The sequence below is a fragment of the Dendropsophus ebraccatus genome, chromosome 10 (assembly GCF_027789765.1).
Source record: "Dendropsophus ebraccatus isolate aDenEbr1 chromosome 10, aDenEbr1.pat, whole genome shotgun sequence".
Lineage (NCBI taxonomy): Eukaryota > Metazoa > Chordata > Amphibia > Anura > Hylidae > Dendropsophus > Dendropsophus ebraccatus.
The window spans coordinates 96,309,585-96,331,523 of record NC_091463.1 but is presented as its reverse complement, the minus strand read 5'-3'; the positions used below and the strand labels follow the sequence as shown (position 1 = coordinate 96,331,523).

The 21,939-nt window shown below is 44.9% G+C and overlaps 3 protein-coding genes across 10 annotated transcripts in view; 1 reads left to right on the top strand and 2 right to left on the bottom strand.

Moving 5' to 3' along the window:
- Nucleotides 1–21,939, top strand: part of EML2 (EMAP like 2) — a 102,431-nt gene that overhangs the window by 884 nt on the left and 79,608 nt on the right. The window lies entirely within an intron of this gene.
- On the bottom strand, nt 255–2,253 carry FBXO46 (F-box protein 46). The gene is made up of 2 exons (XM_069942979.1): nt 2,010–2,253; nt 255–1,629 (listed from the first exon to the last, which is right to left on the bottom strand). Exon 2 carries the CDS (start codon nt 1,599–1,601, stop codon nt 255–257), a length of 1,347 nt encoding a protein of 448 aa, XP_069799080.1. The 5' UTR covers nt 1,602–1,629; nt 2,010–2,253.
- Nucleotides 6,840–21,939, bottom strand: part of GIPR (gastric inhibitory polypeptide receptor) — a 130,091-nt gene continuing 114,991 nt past the window's right edge. For all 7 annotated transcript variants that reach the window (XM_069985576.1, XM_069985574.1, XM_069985580.1 and 4 more), the window contains 7 exons: nt 16,685–16,844; nt 16,166–16,226; nt 15,893–15,962; nt 13,844–13,932; nt 13,391–13,529; nt 7,114–7,155; nt 6,840–7,041 (listed from right to left, as the gene is read on the bottom strand). In XM_069985576.1, the coding sequence (XP_069841677.1) occupies nt 6,919–7,041; nt 7,114–7,155; nt 13,391–13,529; nt 13,844–13,932; nt 15,893–15,962; nt 16,166–16,226; nt 16,685–16,844 (684 nt within the window). In that variant the 3' untranslated portion in view covers nt 6,840–6,918. The remainder of the gene's footprint in view (nt 7,042–7,113; nt 7,156–13,390; nt 13,530–13,843; nt 13,933–15,892; nt 15,963–16,165; nt 16,227–16,684; nt 16,845–21,939) is intronic.

Sequence of the window (21,939 nt, the reverse complement as noted above, 5' to 3'; positions counted from 1 at the left end):
GGTACTACACATCAGCCACCTGTATCTTCATAGTTCACAGTAATGGCGGCCATATTGAGTGACTCGACTCGTGGCGGCCCCCCTCCAGGGCCACCACAGGAAGATGCTGAAGTAGTTGAAGCTTGGAGCGGCTCACGATCAGGGCGACCCCCACAGAGTCTGTCACCCCCAACACCACACAGCGACACCGGGACACTTCATAAATAATCCCTTTTATTCAAACACTCATACGCGCCCCCCCCCCTCCCCATGTTTCACCTCCCCTCATCCCCTTCCCCATGTCCCCGTCCTTTCACCCGGGTCCCTTCCCCCGGTAGCACCCAGTTATTGTCATGGAGGCCCAGCTGGCACCCCGGAGCTGCCCGGTCAGGTCGGCGGCAGCACATCCAGTAGGAGCGTCCATAGGGCAGGTCGTGGTGGTAAGGTTTCGGGTGCCAGCGGCACATGGACACGTCTCCTCGTTTGTATATCCGTTTACATTGTTTGCAGGGGTCATCCCGATAGAGGGGGTGCTGGCTCCAGCGGGAGTCACACGGCCGCACCCCATAGTCTTCGATCACCGCTCGGAAGCGGCGGCACGTGCACTTCATGGCAGCCAGCGACTGCGTAGACAAGTAGCTAAAGATGGCCAAGAGGACGTGGTCCGGCAACGACGGGAGGTAAAGTCGCGGCTGGAGAAGGCGCTGAACCTGGAAACGAATCTCCAGGAAGTCATGAGAGACATGGCGGTAAAGGCGGCAGAGAGGCGGGACAGGCGGCGGCGGAGGAGGCGGGGGAGGAGGAGCAGAGAGACGGGGGAAGAAGAGCTGTCCTGGGAGCGGTTCAGTCTCATCCGCCTCCCCCCCATAGAAGACACAGCGGTCCACGGCTCCAGTCAGCACCAGGTCTACATGGAAGCCGGACTCGGAGGCCGCCCCCTGCACCTCCTCCGCATTTTCCGCTTGCTGAGACTCCATCTTCTCCAGCAAGACGCAGACCCGGTGCGGCTCCGGGCTCAGCAGCTGGTACAGGTCACATGTTATGGGGTCTCCCGGCCTCTCCGCCACACGGAAGGCAATGCGGACCTCCCGCTCGGCCTGTTCTGCCTCATACTGAGCCACGGCCTCGGCCACACTGCGGCACCGGCCCTCTGCGCTGTCTTCTGAGGAGGTCACCAGCACCAGGGGAGGTCTGGGGGGGGAAGGTTCGGCCCCTCGGCTCTCCGCACGAGCCACCATTTCTGCGACAGAGGGAGGGGCCTCTACATCAACAGCATGGCGCCGCCTCTTTGCCCTGGAGCTGCCCCCCGCGCTCCATCTGCCTTTAACCTTTGCCCCTCCGGGGCGGGGGGAGGAGCCGCTCCCTGCACATTGATAAGCCACAAAGAAGGCCACTTTCTCCTTGGTGTTTCCAGGCTTGATGACGTACCATGTGTCCAAGAGAACGCGGTCATCGCCACTCTGCGGGCACTCAGCGCTCTCCGGGGGCGGGGCCGCCTCTTCCTCAGGCCCCGCCCTCTCACCACTCTCTGCGTTCTTGCCGCCAGAGGCACAGGTTGTGGAATAAGCACCAAAGGGACGGGGACTCCACAGGTGAAGAGGAGAAGGCAACTGGGGATCCATGGCGTCAGACGTCCCGGACACTGCAGATCTGCCAAGAGGAGGAAGAGACAATGAGGCCATGAGTTCAGTGACAGCGCCCCCACTGGTGACTTCAGTGACAGCGTCCCCCACTGGTGACCCCCCTGAAACAAGGCTGGGGTCACACATAGTCATTCTGCAGGATATTACTCTCAATAACCACAGGTTTATTACTGATGATTCCACACTACACTAGATGCAAAACCGCAGCACAACCCCCCAGTGTGAACACAGCCCTATGCTACATCCCGGGGATCAGGCCTCACAGGCCTGGAGCTCACACACTGACACAAGGCTGGGCCCAGAGACCTCAGGGGCCACAACCCTGGAGCCCGGCCGCCCCCTCCCGCAGACCCTGCCCCCTGCTGGCTCATAGGGCACCTGCCTCACCTGCCGCCCGCTGCTGACCATGACCCTGCGCTCAGGGGGCTGATAATCCGGGGGACATCCAGATCCGCTGCCGGGATCCCGCCCAGGCTTCCTCTCTGGTGACCCGGTTGTCGCCCGCTGATTCCCCGCACACCCGAGGAGATGTCACTCAGGGAGGAGAGTCACCTGACCCCTTAAAGGGACAGTCTCCCTCTGGCTCCCACGCTGAGTGCGCTCCGGTGACGGACAGCCGCAGGAGGAGCGAACAGCCAATCAGCGGCCGCGGATCCGGGCATCTCCTTATATGGAAACTCCCCGGAACGGTTAGGGATGGAGGTAAAAGCGCGATGCTGTGGGAGAAGCGTACAGTCGTTGTATTGGCCAGTGCGTCCGCTCCCCGGCAGGAGGAACACGGCGCAGCTCCCTGGAGTCAGGCCGGTCACTCTCAGCCTCCGCCCTCAGCAACAACACGAGGGGCGGGGCTTCTCAAATGTCAGGTTGATACATTGTATCTATGATAATCCTTCCCCTTGAAATGAGATACGGAGCTTAACTATGACGTCATGCTGCACTGTATCAACTGTCATCACCGCCCAGCGGAGCTTCACTGTGTGTCTGTAACATGTAATAATGTCTATAGTATCCCCCACCCCATAATATATATAATACTGTCTATAGTATTCCCCACCCCATAATATATAATACTGTCTATAGTATCCCCCACCCCATAATATATATAATACTGTCTATAGTATCCCCCACCCCATAATATATAATACTGTCTATAGTATCCCCCACCCCATAATATATAATACTGTCTATAGTATCCCCCACCCCATAATATATATAATACTGTCTATAGTATCCCCACCCCATAATATATAATACTGTCTATAGTATCCCCCACCCCATAATATATAATACTGTCTATAGTATCCCCCACCCCATAATATATAATACTGTCTATAGTATCCCCACCCCATAATATATAATACTGTCTATAGTATCCCCACCCCATAATATATAATACTGTCTATAGTATCCCCCACCCCATAATATATAAACTGTCTATAGTATCCCCCACCCCATAATATATAATACTGTCTATAGTATCCCCACCTCATAATATATAATACTGTCTATAGTATCCCCCACCCCATAATAACATATAATACTGTCTATAGTATCCCCCACCCCATAATATATAATACTGTCTATAGTATCCCCCACCCCATAATATATATAATACTGTCTATAGTATCCCCCACCCCATAATATATAATACTGTCTATAGTATCCCCACCCCATAATATATAATACTGTCTATAGTATCCCCCACCCCATAATATATAAAACTGTCTAGAGTATATATATATACAATGTATATATATGATGACCCATCTATTGTACATAGTTACACATCCTTTATCGGTGAACATGCTGGTAGTTTCTATGCACCGTCTAACCTCATTGGTGTAACTGCAATGAGCAGTGCTGCTAGAGTTCCTCCTGGGATGTGACCTGACTAATCTCACCCCAGCCTAGAGAGGGCGCTAGTTTTGTGCACCTTTTCCAAAATGGAGGTGTTTCCTATACGTGTAGGTGCTGATTCTATTTAGGTAATGAGAGAGATGGATTTGTGCTGCCGATATGGCCGCTTCCTTTGGGGAGTCCTGGGTACCACACTTGGTTGTGTGCACAGTGGTACCTGACAAGATGGTGCACCCTTGGAGCTTCTTTCTTCGTAGGCCAGGTAGTGAATTCCAGAAAAGATGAGCCCAGACAGCGCCTGGTAAGGAGACCCAACATGGGGGTTGCTACATATCTACATAGAGAGGACTATCCTGGCCCTGGGACCAAGGCCTATCCATAGACTGTGAGCTGTGGCTGTGGCTGATATATAATATACAGTGGCGGATTATAATGTGGGCGGTTTGTGCGGATTAACCGGGGGGGGGGGGGGGGGGGGCGGGGGGGGGGGGTCAGGGGGTGGAAAGCCACTCAGAAAAACCTGCGACTTGGTAGGATACTATTCTGTGTGCCCCTATCCTGCTTCTCTCATTGTTATGGCACCTCCACTTTCCTCCATCCTAAGAACCTGTGGGCCTGACACCTAGTCTGGACAGTGTCACCTACATCTGTGTACTATGACCCCACCAGCAGAATAGTAAGTGCAGCTCTGGAGTATAATAGAGGCTGAGGTCAATCAATAGGCGAACTGTATAGTTTTTTTTTAATGCATATATATATATATATATATATATATATATATATATATATACACACACAGCAGGGGCGGATTAACTTCACCATAGGCCCCGGGCTGTTGACCAAGCTTGGGCCCCCCAACTCTACTGTAACTATGGCAGCACTAGTGTGGTGTTCTTAGTACAGGATAGATAATATCATGATGCCCTGATTTGTGCAAAACTGTGGTAAAAAAGCAGCAATTTTTGCAGCTCATGTCAGAACTGTAGCCAGGAGACAATACACAACTGAAAGTATAAGTCTTTTTGGGTGGCCATGGGCCCCCCAGGAGCTGAGGGCCCTGAGCTACCGCCCAAAAAGGCCCTTTTATAATCCGCTACTGATACACAGATGTTCATATAAGCTATATGTATTTGAAACCAGTTAAAATCCTATACTGTATACAGACAATGTCTTCCTATACATTGACCATATATTGGTAGGTACCAGAGCTACACATTCTCTGCAAACCGTATAATGATGAAAGTGACTTATATCTAGTGACTTACTGTTGTTCACTTTTGTTTTTCTTTTCCATCTGACCCGAATCATGACTCTTTAAAGGGGTTATCCAGTGCTTCAAAAACATGGCCACTTTCTTTCAGAGACAACGCGACTCTTGTCTCCAGTTCAGGTGCGGTTTGCAATTAAGCTCCATTCACTCCAATGGAACTGAGCAGAAACCCCGCCCAAGCTGGAGACAAGAGTGGGGCTGTCTCTGGAAGAAAGTGGCCATGTTTTTGTATCGCTGGATAACCCCTTTAAGATTCATTTAGGTTCCTGGCTCCAGCACATATAGTAAGTAGGTTATCTCTGTGACCCCATATAGTATTAAGGCACCTCTGGGCCACCAGATAGTACTTAAAGAAGCATTCCATGTTTTTTTATTCCAGGTTCATTCCAGCAGTACGAACCCGCTTGGATCCCACTGCTGCCTATGTATCCCGTTAGCCTTCTGGCCCGCAGCTCATGAGGCAGGAGTATACATGGGAGCCTGCTGCCGGGGGAGTAATAAAAAAAAGTGGAATTTTTCTTTAAGGCCCTCTGTGCCCCCCCCATAAGGCCCTTCTGTGCCCTCATATAGTGGTTAGGCCCCCTCTGTTTTACCATATAGTAGTTAGGTACCGCCAGTAACCACCCCCAATGCTCCCATATATTAGTTACACCCCATTCCTGTAGTAGCTAGACCTCTCTGTGTAGGAAAGCAGATAATATCCTACATGTAACCCTTCCCCAGTAGTTAATCACCTCAAGTAGGTAGTATCCCCCTGGTGAGTGCACCTCTGGAGTATAATATAGGATGTAACTCAGGATCAGTACAGGATAAGTAATGTATGTACACAGTGACCCCACCAGCAGAATAGTGAGCGCAGCTCTGCAGTATAATACAGGATGTTACTCAGGATCAGTAATGTAATGTATGTACACAGTGACCCCACCAGCAGAATAGTGAGCGCAGCTCTGCAGTATAATACAGGATGTTACTCAGGATCAGTAATGTAATGTATGTACACAGTGACCCCACCAGCAGAATAGTGAGCGCAGCTCTGGAGTATAATACAGGATGTAACTCAGGATCAGTAATGTAATGTATGTACACAGTGACCCCACCAGCAAAATAGTGAGTGGATCTCTGGAGTATAATACATAATGTAACTCAGGATCAGTAAAGTAATGTTTGTACACAGTGACCTCACCAGCAGAATAGTGAGTGCAGCTCTGAAGTATAATACCTCATGATCAGTGCAGGATAAGTAATGTACTGTATGTACACAGTGACCCCACCAGCAGAATAGTGAGTGCAGCTCTGAAGTATAATACCTCATGATCAGTGCAGGATCAGTAATGTAATGTATTTACACAGTGACCCCACCAGCAGAATAGTGAGTGCAGCTCTGGGGTTAAACACAGGATGTAACTCAGGATCCAAACAGGATCAGTAATGTAATGTATGTAGACAGTGACCTCACCAGCAGAATAGTGGCTGCAGCTCTGAAATATAATATAGGATGTAACTCCAGATCAGTATCTATCTATCTAGGTCATCTGATCCTCCCCTTATAATCAATCCCTCTCCCCTCCCCCAACCATGGCAGAAAATCCTAAAATCTCCACATAAAGCCGAATAAACAGCAAAGTTATAAAAATGATCCCACTGCCCCCTCCCCAACAGAAGAGGTGGTTGATAGGATTATAGGAGTGGAGTGTGAGCCCTGAGGGACAAGCAGCATAATCCCACCAAAGGTCACAGGACAATCGCAGGATTAACCAAGCAAACCCGAACGCAATAACCACGTATCACCCAAGACCCCCTGACCCTACAGCCCAGAGATTAGAACAGAGCCGAAGCTGAGACTGGCCCAGCGTGTGGATGTGCATGTCTGGAGGGTCTCAGAGGTTTCTACACTTACAGTCAGTCATCCCACTGAAGAACTGTAATGACTGATAACAGAGAGCAATAGCCTGTTCCAAGAATAAATCACACTTGGACCGTGACCTATGTTTTAGTATTTCACACCCTGACCCCTGGCATTAGTATCTGTATCTGGTGAGTTGAGTTGAGGCAGGTAAGAATCACTCGTTGATCGCTGCACTGTAGCAGATTTTACTGTGGAGTCACTATACACTCAATAAATAAGTAGAAGAAGGAAATAACACAGGCTGGTCAGGGCTCCCTGACCTCTCAGACATCAGGTCTTTGGCAGCGTGGGCTTTTTTCAGAGGGAGGTTGCAGAGATCTAGAGGTAGATGATGAGTGTTCTCCTCTGAAAGTGTCTCGTAGCTTCCTGCGCAACTCTGCCTGGACCTGTCGGAAAAATAACATGAGAACCTGGGGGGCAGTGTAGAAAGGAGGGGCAGGGGCAGATGGGAAACTCACCTCTTTATTACAGATACAATACAGCACAGCGACCAGCAACCCCTACAGGACAAAGAGAAAGATACGTCAACAAAGGGACAGCGCTCCTATCGTGCTGAAATGTAAGGGGGAGGAGGAGAGGAAAGGAAAACTCCCAATGTATGTTAATGAGACAGAGGAGGAAAGGAAAATCCCCAGTGTGTTAATGACAGAGGAGAGGAAAGGAAAACTCCCAATGTGTGTATGACTTTCAAAGGACAGGAAATGAAAACTCACAATTTATGTGTGAGTTTCAGAGGCGAGAAAAGGAAAACTCACAATGTGTGTTAATAATAGAGGAAAGGGAAAGAAGACTTCCAATATATGTTAATAACAGAGGATAGGAAAGGGAAATAAAACTGCCAATGTGTGTGTGTGTGTGTGTGTGTGTGTGTGACTAACAGAGGAAAGGAACACTCCAAATATGTGTTAATGACAGAGGAGAGGAAAGGAAGACTCCCAATGTATATTAATAAATGAGGAGAGGAAAGAAAAACTCCCAATGTGTTAATGACAGAGGAGAGGAAAGGAAGACTCCCAATAATTGTTTATTGCAGGGGAGAGGAAAGGAAAACTCCCAATGTATATTAATGAAAGAGGAGAGGAAAGAAAAACTCCCAATGTGTGTTAAAGAAAGAGGAGAGGAAAGAAAAACTCCCAATGTGTGGTAAAGAAAGAGGAGAGGAAAAGACACTTCCAATGTGTGCTAATGATGGAGGATAGGAAAGGAAAAGTCCAAATATTTGTTAAAGACAGAGGAAAAAAAAACTCCCAATATGTGTTCATGACAGAAGAGGAAAAGAAAACGCCCAATGTATGTTAATGACAGAGGAGGGAAAATGAAAAGTCTCAATGTGTGTTAATGATATAGAGGAAAGTAATGCTGCATTCGCCCGATCTTACGATTAACGATTTCAAAGTAAATTTTTTTTTTTAATAACGATCAGCGTTTAGATTGAACGGTATATCGTATGGAAAATTTGTTTTGCGATCGCTTAAGCCTATCTCGCACATAGGAAAAATTAGTGAACGTCTGTTTACACGGAACGATCTGCGAATTTTTTGTGAACGACGATTTTAGAACATGTTGTAAGATTAAAATGAACGATTCCTCGCTCGTCGTTCGATGCGTTTACACGTACGATTATCGTTAGAATTCGATCGTTATCGTGCAAATTCGCACAATAATCGTTCCGTGTAAACGCAGCATAAAACTCCCAATTTATGTTAATGAGGGAGGAGAGGAAAGGAAAAATCCCATTGTGTGTTAATGACAAAGGAGAGGAGAGGAAAACTCCCAACGTGTGTTAATGATAGAGGGGAGTAAAGGAAAACTCCCAATGTATGTTAAGAGAGAGTAGAAGAAAACTCCTAATGTGTTTTAATAACGGAGGAGAGGAAAGGAAGGTTCCCGATGTGTGTTAATGAGGGAGGAGAGGAAAGGAAAACTCCCAAAGTGTGTGTGTGACAAACAAAGGAGGGAAAAACTCCCAATGACAGATGAGAGGAAATGAAAACTCACAATTTGCGTGTGACTTTTAGAGTAGATTAAAGGAAAACTCCTGATGTGTATGTGACTAACATAGGAGAGCAAACCAAAACTTGTAATGTTCTTTAATAAAAGAGGGAAAAGGAAAAAATCAATGACTAAACGAGGGAAGGAAAACTCCCAATATGTATTAATGACAGAGGAGATGAAAGGATACTCCCAATGTATGTTAATGACAGAGACGAAAGGAAAATTGTGTGTTAGTGAAAGAGGAGAGGAAAGTACAACTCCCAATGTATTTTTATGTCAGAAAGGAGGAAAGGAAAACTCCCAAAGTGTGTGTGTGAGACAAAGGAGAGGAAAAACTCCCAATGTGTGTTAATGACAGATGAGAGGAAAGGAAAATTCCCAATATATGTTAATGTCAGAGGAGAGGAATGGAAAACTCCCAATGTTTGTATGACTTTCAGAGGACAGAAAATAAAAAATCACAATCTGTGTGTGACTTTTAAAGGAAAGAAAATGAAAACTTGCAATAAGTGTGTCATTAACATAGGAAAGGACAGAAAAATGAAAGAGAAAAGAAAAGGAAAAATCTCAATGCATGTTAAAGACAAAGGAGAAGAGAAAGGAAAAGAAAACTCCCAATGTATTTTAACAGGGGAGAAGAAAGGGAAAGAAAACTCCTAAAGTGTGTGACTAACAGTGTGTGTGTGTGTGTGTGTGTGTGTGTGACAGACGAGAGGAATGGAAAACTCCCAATGTACATTTATGACAGAACAGCGACAAGGAAAACTCCCAATCTGTGTTAATGAGAGAAGAACGACAAGAAAGACTCTAAATGTGTGTGTTAATGACAGAGGAGAGAAAAACTCCCAATGTGTGTTAATGTCAGAGGGGAGGAAAGAAAAACTCCCAAAGTGTGTGTGAGTGACAAACAAAGGAGGGAAAAACTCACAATATGTGTGTTACTTTCAGAGTAGATTAAAGAAAAACTCCCGATGTGTATGTAACTAACAGAGGAGAGGAGAGGAAAACTTGTAATGTTCTTTAATGAAAGAAAAGGAAAAAAAAACAATGTGAGTGACTAAAAGAGGAAAAAAAAGGAAAACTCCCAATATGTGTTAATGACAGAGGAGAGGAAAGGAAAACTCCCAATATGTGTTAATGACAGAGGAGAGGAAAGGAAAACTCCCAATATGTGTTAATGACAGAGGAGAGGAAAGGAAAACTCCCAATATGTGTTAATGACAGAGGAGAGGAAACGAAAACTCCCAATATGTGTTAGTGGCAGAGGAGGGGAAAGGAAGACTCACAATATTTGTTAATTATAGGGGAGAGGATAAGAAAACTCCCTGGTAGGAGGTTAGTTTCAGCACCAGGACGTACATTTTACTGACCTGCTTCCGATGCTCACTGTTTACACAAACAGTGATGGGGAGCCGCAGCTAAACTGTCAGCTGATACCTGACAGTTTAGTGTAACTGCCGCTGGACCCCCCCAAAAGGGGATCGGTAACAGTAATTGGTTTGGTATAAGATACATAGGATTACACTGGAATCTCTGCAAAGAAATTGTAAATTTTAACTTTTCTTCCATACTTTGAAGTTATTCCTGTGACATGCCTAAAGGGTTAAAAAAAACTATGAATGTGAATTTAAATACTTAATAGGATGATTTATGGAGGTTTCTAGCATACAGGCCTCTAAACTATACTCCAAAATTGAACCTATTCCTAAAAAATTTCTGAGTTTGAAATTTTCTCAAAAAATAAAAAAATTAATATTAAACATTTACAGCCCTTAAAGGGGTAGTGCGGCGGTAAAAAATTATTCACAGAATAACACACATTACAAAGTTATACAACTTTGTAATGTATGTTATGTCTGTGAATGGCCTCCTTCACCATGTCCCACCACCCCCACCCGTGTACCCGGAAGTGTAGTGCATTATACATACCTGATCCGTGCCAAAACACGTCCGCCATCTTGTGCCAAACGTCATCTTCGGCCGGCCGGCCTGGACACCTTCGATCTTTCCGAGTGTCAGCCGCGTCATCAGCTGCTCAGCCGCGATTGGCTGAGCATAACTGTGCTCGGCCAATCGAGGCTCAGCGGGTAGCGGGTAGCGGGTACACGGGTGGGGGTGGTGGGACACGGGGAAGGAGGCCATTCACAGACATAACATACATTACAAAGTTGTATAACTTTGTAATGTGTGTTATTCTGTGAATAATTTTTTACCGCCGCACTACCCCTTTAACATCCTAAAAAAGTAAAAGCATGTTCGTAAAATGCTGCCAATGTAAGGTAGACATGTTATAGATATGAATTAATAAATAATTCATGTAGTATTACTATCTTCCTTATTGGCAGAAACGTTCAAATTTAGAGAAATGCATTTTGAGTTTTTAACAAAAGAATTCTAAAGGAATCAAGCCAAATTTACTGCTAATAAAAAGTAGAATATGTCACAAAAAAACAAGCTTGGAATCACAGTGATTGGTAAAAGCATTCCAAAGTTCTTCATACATAAAAAGACACATCATATTTGAAAATTTTGGCTGTGTCATAAACGCCAAAACTGTATGTGTCCCTAAGGGGTTAATGGCAGAGGTGAGGAAAGAAAAACTCCCAATGTGAGTTAAAGAAAGAAGGGAGGAAGGGAAAACTCCAAATGTGTGTTAGGGTATATTCACACGAACGGACTCGCAGCGAGATCCTTGCTGCGAGTCCGGCAGGTCCTGGCAGTTACCTGAATGACCGCAGCGAGTATGTAATTCTACCGCCCTTAACCCCTTCTGCTCCCGCCTGGCTCCCTCGCTGTAAGCATACATTACCTGTCCTCCCAGCACGGGTCCGGCATCCTGCTCTCCCGTCCGGCCAATAAGTGTGTTGCCCAGCCGCAGCCACTGGGGAGGGGAGGAAAGGACAACTCCCAATGTATGTTAATGACCAAGAAGAGGAAGGAAAAACTCCCAATGTGTGTTTATGCCAAAGGAGAGTAAAGGAAAACTCCTAAAGTACATTAAAGGAGTCCAGTCAGACCCCTTTTTTTCACAAGTGCCGGGGATGAGGTGGAGAAATAACATGCTTTTACCTCCCCAGATCCTGCATTGGGTCCGCATACCACTGATCCAGACCTCATTGCAGCCGCTGATTAATTGGGGGTCCCTGACGCGTCACGTCCAGGGTCCCCAGTTAGACCAGGTAGCGGCCGGGGACCCATGGACTGGATGAGCAATGTATGTTAATGACATAGGAGAGGAAGGGAAAACTCCCAATGTGTGTTAATGACAGAGGAAAGGAAAACTCCCAATGTATCTTTATGACAGAGGAGAGGCTGTTTAACAAATGCTCCCTCTTGCACAGAGAACTTTAGCTAGTTTACTGCTTATCTAAGCTAAGATAGTTCTCGAGGGGCATTGCAAGACCCCAACGATTCCTACAGAACAAGAGCTCATCGACGTGGTGAACAAAACCTACCATTACAAGCTGATCATAGCTACAGGTTTGATCCGTATGTATAGATTGGCAATCTTCAACTTATTTTAAGACTCAGTAGTGTAGCTTATGTTTCTACCAACAACACTGAAACTTTGCTGGTCCTATGTTTGGAAAGCTCTCCTCTTACAACTGTTACTGTAGAGCGCCTTGGTGCCCTGACCGTTGTCTGAAGTTCTGTTCAGCAAGGACATGGAATTTATTCCAACCTGTTTATGCATATGCAGACTTTTTTATGTTTTGCTTCATTCATTGGGTGTACGTGAACTTTACATGCCTTCTCTATATGAATACTATGCACCGTGCACCATGTTGTGTAGTTATTTTGATTTGTTTTGATAGTGTAAAACCTTTCAATAAAAAAATGTTGAACAAGACAGAGGAGAGGAAAGGAAAGGAAAGGAAAACTCCCAATGAGTGTTAATGGCAGAGGATTAGAAAGAGAAACTCCCCATGTGTATAATGACAGAGGAGAGGAAAGGAAAACTCCCAATGTATGTTAATGACAGAGGAGAGGAAAGAAAAACTCCCCATGTGTATAATGACAGAGGAGAGGAAAGGAAAACTCCCAATGTATGTTAATGACAGAGGAGAGGAAAGAAAAACTCCCCATGTGTATAATGACAGAGGAGAGGAAAGGAAAACTCCCAATGTATGTTAATGACAGAGGAGAGGAAAGGAAAACTCCCATTGTGTGTGTGACTTTCAGAGAACGGGAAAGTAAAACTCCCAATTTGTGTTTGACTTTCAGAGGATAAAAAAGGAAAACTCCCAATGTGTGTGTGACTAACAGAGTAGAGGAAAGGAAAAATTGCACTTTGCTTTAATAAAGGAGGAGAGGAAAGGAAAAATCCCAATGAGTGTTAATGACAGAGGAGAGGAAAGGAAAACTGCCAATGTATGTTAATGACAGAGGAGAGGAAGGAAAACTCCCAATGTATGTTAATGACAGAGAAGAGGAAAGGAAAACTCCCAATGTGTGTGTAACAGAGGAGAGGAAAACTCCTGATGTGTGTGTGAGGAAAACCCTTATAAGTCACCAGGGAAACTGGATAAGATTATAGAGACCAAGCAATTAAAACTGCTACAACTAGAGCAGCCAAGCATTGTGTATAAGGGGGCACATACTAACATCTAGGGGTTTGGAGAACTTTGCTCCTGTGTTGGATGATTCCTCTTGTTTCCTCTGCTATGTAAGAGAATAACTGGGGAGAGGCCATAGGAGTGTATACATTGTCATCAGACTGTGAGTGCACTTATATCATACATGGAAGGAGCTGAGCAAGAGTTCCAGGCCCAGTTTACTGTATCGCACTCGGCCTGTTGCACTTTCCTCAGGAATTAGGTTGAAGACGGCTTCATGGATCCCAAGAAGTGGAATCAGCGTCAGCGTAGACTTGGCCAACCTGAGAAAACAGAAATAGAGAAGATTGTTAGCAAAAAAAAAGCCCCCGACTTTATCTAGTCTGCCATTATTATTATCTTATTATCTCAACATTCTGTTGTATAGGGAATGATGCTCTGCAGGACAGAGTATTACATCATGTGGAGGGTGAAGCTCTGCAGGTTACTGTTCTGTACTGTGTAGAGGATGAACAATATTCTGCATTGTAGAAGATATGATGCTCTGCCAAGCAGTCTTCTGTATCCTGTAGGTGTGATGCCCTGCAGGCCAGTTATCCTCAATACACAGAATGCAATGCTCTGCAGCAGTTGTCACCTGTACTTGCGATCGCTCCTTTTCATCTGATTGGCACGAAGTTTCAGGACCAGGATGCGCAGTATCCGCAGGAAGATAATGAAGTTAACCTGAAGACATCATACAAGGAGAGCCAATCAGATCATTGCAATATAGATGTATAGCTCTTTCTATGGGCTACTGATAATCCAGAAAATCTGATAACCTGGAAACTTTCAGGTCCAGAATGTGGATTACAGGAATTTACAATGGATAATCTCTACCCTACCCCAAAGCCTAATTGCATTGATGTACTAATAAACACACACACCACACGTACATGCCCATACATACATGCCCATACATATATATATTCCTATACATGCCTATGCCTTACATTCATTTGCCCCACCAATATAATATACTGTATGTACAGCTGGATTTCTGCACTGATTACTAATAATGGGATCTGATTGTTCTCTGACAAACACAATGTAACTCATAACACACAGAGGGTTGTACTGTTTGTGTGTTTTATGGAGCACATTGAGTAAACATTCATAGAGTAGAGAGAAAGGGAAGTAAATTGAATGTAGTAACCTGTAGATCTAGTTTATTAACAATCACCTCCACCAAGTGTTTTCTGCAGCAGCCAATAAAATCTGCACAATACTCAATTACCGTCTGCAAATGTTCATTTATATTTATGGGATGAATTGCACAGCGCCCTCTTCAGGTCAGGCCACAGCATTGCCGTTGGGTTGAGGTCTGGACTTTGATTGAGAAACACAAACCATCTTCTTCCTCCACACTTTAATAGATTTCCTTGTGTTCTTTTCTTGTTCCATCACCCAACACCTCCTAAGCTTGAGGTCATGGACGGCTGCCCTTACATTCTCCTGTACAATGTTTTCATACTCTCCTGATCACAAAGTGTCCAGGCCCTGAGGTAGCAAAGCCCCCAAATCATCATGCCCGCTCCCTGAGGCTCCACAACTACAATGGGGTTTTCAGATGACCCGCCATGTTTCTTTTTTTTTTTTGGACAGCTGGGGCTCCTTCGTAGTGTCCTTCCACAATGAACTTTCTTTTCCAGTGTTTCTTATTCCTCTACCTGGGCTTTGAATGTGTTTATTTAATATGATCTGGTACTGATGTTTTATCTCCTTCACTGTAAGTTCTTTTGCCTATACGTTTTTGGAGAAGTCAACGTTATCTCCCTGCCCTGTGGATATCATTTAAGGCCCTATTCCACGGAACGATTTTTGGCTGATATCGGCCGTTACGGGCAATAATTGTCCCATGGAATAGAGGGTAATGATCAGCCGACATCGTTGAAAAACAAGCGACAGTGATAGCATCGACCTGCTGCCGTTGCTCCGTGGAATAGGAACGGCAGCAGCAGACCGCCACTATCCTCTATGGGCTGCCTGGACGATCTAGCGATCCCCCAGGCATCCTCCCCGCAGCCCCTCTCGTACTCACCTGCTCGCTGCTGGCACGTGGAATAGCCGTGGCAGCGAGCGAGGAGCAAACGAGCACTGACAGCGCTCATTTGCTCCTCTGCATCGGCCTGTGGAATAGGGGCTTAAGTATTACACCAACAGATTATCTGACAGATTTTTTTAAGCCAAAGCCAGGAATGCATTTTAAAGTCCTGTTTTTAGTCCATTCCCGGAGCTTTGGCTCAAAAAAATCTGTCAGATAATCTGTTGGTGTAATAGGGCCCTTTTCTCCCTGCCCTGTGGATGTTTACACAATAAAGACATAAACCATACAACTGTCTGTGTGTTATTAGTTACATTGTGTTTTGTTTGTCTATAACTATCAGAACAATCAGATCACCGATAACTTAAATTAATGTATTAATCCAGGGAGTCCTAAAGGGTTCACTTACTTTTACCTCCAGTGGTCCTTCCCCCCATCAATATATATACATGCTTTCCATACAATATATAGGTATATACATGCCCCTATAAAAACATTTACGTACATACATGCCACATATATATGCCCCCATACAATATATACATACATATATGCCCCCATACAATATATACATACATACATGCCCCACACACTATAACTTACCAGCACGGCCAGCAGGATGGGGGAGCGGATTATCCACCAATATGAGCGATTGTCGTTTCTTTCCCAACAGCTGCAAGAGACACAGGAGTCAGAGCGCACCTCACACCTTACACCTATAGGGAGGCTCCTCCACCCTCAAACATAAGGAATTCAGTTACTTAATAAATTATCTAATTTACCGCTGGCAGCCCTCTCCGTCCCTATACCGTATGATAATGTTATACTGGGTGCACAGAGACCCCTAGACCTGGACATGGAGTGGTTCGTACTCACTGTGTGTTCTCATATAGCTGCCGCATGACCACCCACGGGACGACAAACAGGATGGGAGCCCCTGCGGCAGACAGGAGAGATGAGAACAGTGGTATATGGCTGTGTCAGTACAAAGATTTAAACAGTTTCGGAGCTCTCAGCATCATAATGAATGATGACGACGGCAACTCGGAAGTCCGTTCCGCTGCACATTGTCTGTAATTACGGGACGTGTGGATGCCCCCAAAGTCAGGAGTCTCTTCAGCCTCTTAATCTTATATTGGGGGGAGGCTATCAAGGCCTGTTGTCTTTTTGATACAAATTTTTACGCCATTTAGATTTTGCTAACAAATTTGTAACTTTTTGAAACACAACACCATATCCGAAAAGCGCTTGCAGGGGGAAAACATCTGTTTTTGGGGGTTTTTAGGCAAAGATGTGGTTGACCTCACAATACACTAAAGAGCATCTACAGCTAAAAACACTGCAAATAATACACTCCCCCAAAGTGTATAAAAAAGTGCAGAGAGTGCTCCTCACCCCAGCCCAGCAGCATGTAGCGCGGCAGCGCAGCCTCCTCGGAGAAGGACAGCACCAGCAGCAGGTTGTGCAGGTACAGCCCCTCCACCAGCAGCCAGTAGTAATTGGCGGCAACACAATACTGTGTGATGGTCTGCGCCACGCGACAACCGACCAGGGTCTGATCCAGAGACAGGGAGACAAAGGGTTAAATCACATACAGCAACATGTCCTCACATGCATGTCTCACACATATATGTCATGGGTAGCCACGCCTTGTATATATATGTCATGTGTAGCCACGCCTTGTATATGTGTCATGTGTAGCCACGCCTCGTATGTGTCATGTGTAGCTACACCTTGTATATATGTCATGTGTAGCCACGCCTTGTATATATGTCATGTGTAGCCACGCCTTGTATATATGTCATGTGTAGCCACGCCTTGTATATGTGTCATGTGTAGCCACGCCTTATATATATGTCATGTGTAGCCACGCCTTGTATATGTGTCATGTGTAGCCACGCCTTGTATATGTGTCATGTGTAGCCACGCCTTGTATATGTGTCATGTGTAGCCACACCTTGTATATGTGTCATGTTTAGCCACACCTTGTATATGTGTCATGTGTAGCCACGCCTTGTATATATGTCATGTGTAGCCACGCCTTGTATATATGTCATGTGTAGCCACGCCTTGTATATATGTCATGTGTAGCCACGCCTTGTATATGTGTCATGTGTAGCCACACCTTGTATATGTGTCATGTGTAGCCACACCTTGTATATGTGTCATGTGTAGCCACACCTTGTATATGTGTCATGTGTAGCCACGCCTTGTATATATGTCATGTGTAGCCACGCCTTGTATATGTGTCATGTGTAGCCACGCCTTGTATATGTATCATGTGTAGCCACGCCTTATATATATATATGTCATGTGTAGCCATGCCTTGTATATGTGTCATGTGTAGCCACCCCTTGTATATGTGTCATGTGTAGCCACGCCTTGTATATGTGTCATGTGTAGCCACACCTTGTATATGTGTCATGTGTAGCCACGCCTTGTATATATGTCATGTGTAGCCACGCCTTGTATATATGTCATGTGTAGCCACGCCTTGTATATATGTCATGTGTAGCCACGCCTCGTATGTGTCATGTGTAGCCACACCTTGTATATATATATATGTCATGTGTAGCCACGCCTTGTATATGTGTCATGTGTAGCCACGCCTTGTATATATATATATGTCATGTGTAGCCACGCCTTGTATATGTGTCATGTGTAGCCACGCCTTGTATATGTGTCATGTGTAGCCACGCCTTGTATATATGTCATTTGTAGCCACACCTTGTATGTGTCATGGGTAGCCACGCCTTGTATATGTATATGTCATGTGTAGCCACGCCTTGTATATGTGTCATGTGTAGCCACGCCTTCTATTTATGTCATATGTAGCCACGCCTCGTATGTGTCATGTGTAGCTACACCTTGTATATATGTCATGTGTAGCCATGCCTCGGATGTGTCATGTGTAGCTACACCTTGTATATATGTCATGTGTAGCCACGCCTTGTATTTATGTCATATGTAGCCACACCTTGTATATATGTCATGTGTAGCCACGCCTCGTATGTGTAGCTACACCTTGTATATATGTCATGTGTAGCCACGCCTTGTATATATATGTCATGTGTAGCCACGCCTCATATATGTGTCATGTGTAGCCACGCCTCGTATATGTGTTGTGTAGCCACGCCTTGTATGTATGTCATGTGTAGCCACGCCTTCTATATATGTTATGTGTAGCCACGCCTTGTATATATGTCATGTGTAGCCACGCCTTGTATATGTGTCATGTGTAGCCACACCTTGTATATGTATCATGTGTAGCCACGACTCGTATATATGTCATGTGTAGCCACGCCTCGTATATGTATCACGTGTAGCCACGCCTCGTATATATGTCATGTGTAGCCACACCTAGTATATGTCATGTGTAGTCACGCCTCATATATGTGTCATGTGTAGCCACGTCTTGTATATATGTCGTGTGTAGCCACACCTTGTATGTGTCATGGGTAGCCACGCCTTGTATATATATATATATGTCATGTGTAGCCACGCTTTGTATATATGTCATGTGTAGCCACGCCTTGTATATATGTCATGTGTAGCCACGCCTTGTATATATGTCATGTGTAGCCACGCCTCATAAATGTATCATGTGTAGCCACGCCTTGTATATATGTCATGTGTGGCCACGCCTGGTATATATGTCATGTGTGGCCACGCCTGGTATATATGCCATGTGTAGCCACGCCTTGTATATGTGTCATGTGTAGCCACGCCTTGTATCATGTGTAGCCACGCCTTGTACATATGTCATGTGTAGCCACGCCTTGTATATATATATATATATGTCATGTGTAGCCAAGCTTTGTATATATGTCATGTGTAGCCACGCCTCGTATGTGTCATGTGTAGCCACGCCTTGTATATATGTCATGTGTAGCCACACCTCGTATATGTGTCATGTGTAGCCACGCCTTGTATATATGTCATGTGTAGCCACACCTTGTATATATGTCATGTGTAGCCACACCTTGTATATATGTCATGTGTAGCCACACCTTGTATATATGTCATGTGTAGCCACGCCTTGTATATATGTCATGTGTAGCCACGCCTTGTATATGTGTCATGTGTAGCCACGCCTTGTATATATATGTCATGTGTAGCCACGCCTTGTATATATGTCATGTGTAGCCACGCCTTGTATATGTGTCATGTGTAGCCACGCCTTGTATCATGTGTAGCCACGCCTTGTACATATGTCATGTGTAGCCATGCCTTGTATATATATATATATGTCATGTGTAGCCAAGCTTTGTATATATGTCATATGTAGCCACACCTCGTATATGTGTCATGTGTAGCCACGCCTTGTATATATGTCATGTGTAGCCACACCTTGTATATGTATCATGTGTAGCCACGCCTTGTATATATGTCATTTGTAGCCACACCTTGTATATATGTCATGTGTAGCCACGCCTTGTACATGTGTAGCCACGCCTTGTATATATGTCATGTGTAGCCACGCCTTGTATATATGTCATGTGTAGCCACGCCTCATAAATGTATCATGTGTAGCCACGCCTTGTATATATGTAATGTGTGGCCACGCCTGGTATATATGTCGTGTGTGGCCACGCCTTGTATATATGTCATGTGTGGCCACGCCTGGTATATATGTCGTGTGTGGCCACGCCTGGTATATATGCCATGTGCAGCCACGCCTTGTATATGTGTCATGTGTAGCCACGCCTTGTATCATGTGTAGCCACGCCTTGTACATATGTCATGTGTAGCCACGCCTTGTATATATATATATATGTCATGTGTAGCCAAGCTTTGTATATATGTCATGTGTAGCCACGCCTCGTATGTGTCATGTGTAGCCACGCCTTGTATATATGTCATGTGTAGCCACACCTTGTATATATGTCATGTGTAGCCACACCTTGTATATATGTCATGTGTAGCCACACCTTGTATATATGTCATGTGTAGCCACGCCTTGTATATATGTCATGTGTAGCCACGCCTTGTATATGTGTCATGTGTAGCCACGCCTTGTATATATATGTCATGTGTAGCCACGCCTTGTATATGTGTCATGTGCAGCCACGCCTTGTATATATATGTCATGTGTAGCCACGCCTTGTATATGTGTCATGTGTAGCCACGCCTTGTATATATATGTCATGTGTAGCCACGCCTTGTATATATGTCATGTGCAGCCACGCCTTGTATATGTGTCATGTGTAGCCACGCCTTGTATCATGTGTAGCCACGCCTTGTACATATGTCATGTGTAGCCATGCCTTGTATATATATATATATATGTCATGTGTAGCCAAGCTTTGTATATGTCATATGTAGCCACACCTCGTATATGTGTCATGTGTAGCCACGCCTTGTATATATGTCATTTGTAGCCACACCTTGTATATGTATCATGTGTAGCCACACCTTGTATATATGTCATGTGTAGCCACGCCTTGTACATGTGTAGCCACGCCTTGTATATATGTCATGTGTAGCCACGCCTCATAAATGTATCATGTGTAGCCACGCCTTGTATATATGTCATGTGTGGCCACGCCTAGTATATATGTCATGTGTAGCCACGCCTCATAAATGTATCATGTGTAGCCACGCCTTGTATATATGTCATGTGTGGCCACGCCTTGTATATGTGTCATGTGTAGCCACGCCTTGTATCATGTGTAGCCACGCCTTGTACATATGTCATGTGTAGCCACGCCTTGTATATATATATATATGTCATGTGTAACCAAGCTTTGTATATATGTCATGTGTAGCCACACCTCGTATATGTGTCATGTGTAGCCACACCTTGTATATATGTCATGTGTAGCCACACCTTGTATATATGTCATGTGTAGCCACACCTTGTATATATGTCATGTGTAGCCACGCCTTGTATATATGTCATGTGTAGCCACGCCTTGTATATATGTCATGTGTAGCCACACCTCGTATATATGTCATGTGTAGCCACGCATTGTATATGTGTCATGTGTAGCCACACCTTGTATATGTCATGTGTAGCCAAGCCTTGTATATGTCATGTGTAGCCACACCTTGTATATATGTCATGTGTAGCCACGCCTTGTATATATATGTCATGTGTAGCCACACCTTGTATATATATGTCATGTGTAGCCACACCTTGTATATATGTCATGTGTAGCCACGCCTTGTATATATGTCATGTGTAGCCACACCTTGTATATGTCATGTGTAGCCACGCCTTGTATATATGTCATGTGTAGCCACACCTTGTATATGTCATGTGTAGCCACGCCTTGTATATGTCATGTGTAGCCACACCTTGTATATATGTCATGTGTAGCCACGCCTCGTATATATATGTCATGTGTAGCCACGCCTTATATATATGTCATGTGTAGCCACGCCTTGTATATATGTCATGTGTAGCCACACCTTGTATATATGTCATGTGTAGCCACGCCTTGTATATATGTCATGTGTAGCCACGCCTCGTATATATATGTCATGTGTAGCCACGCCTTATATATATGTCATGTGTAGCCACGCCTTGTATATATGTCATGTGTAGCCACACCTTGTATATATGTCATGTGTAGCCACACCTTGTACATGTGTAGCCACGCCTTGTATATGTCATGTGTAGCCACGCCTTGTATATATGTCATGTG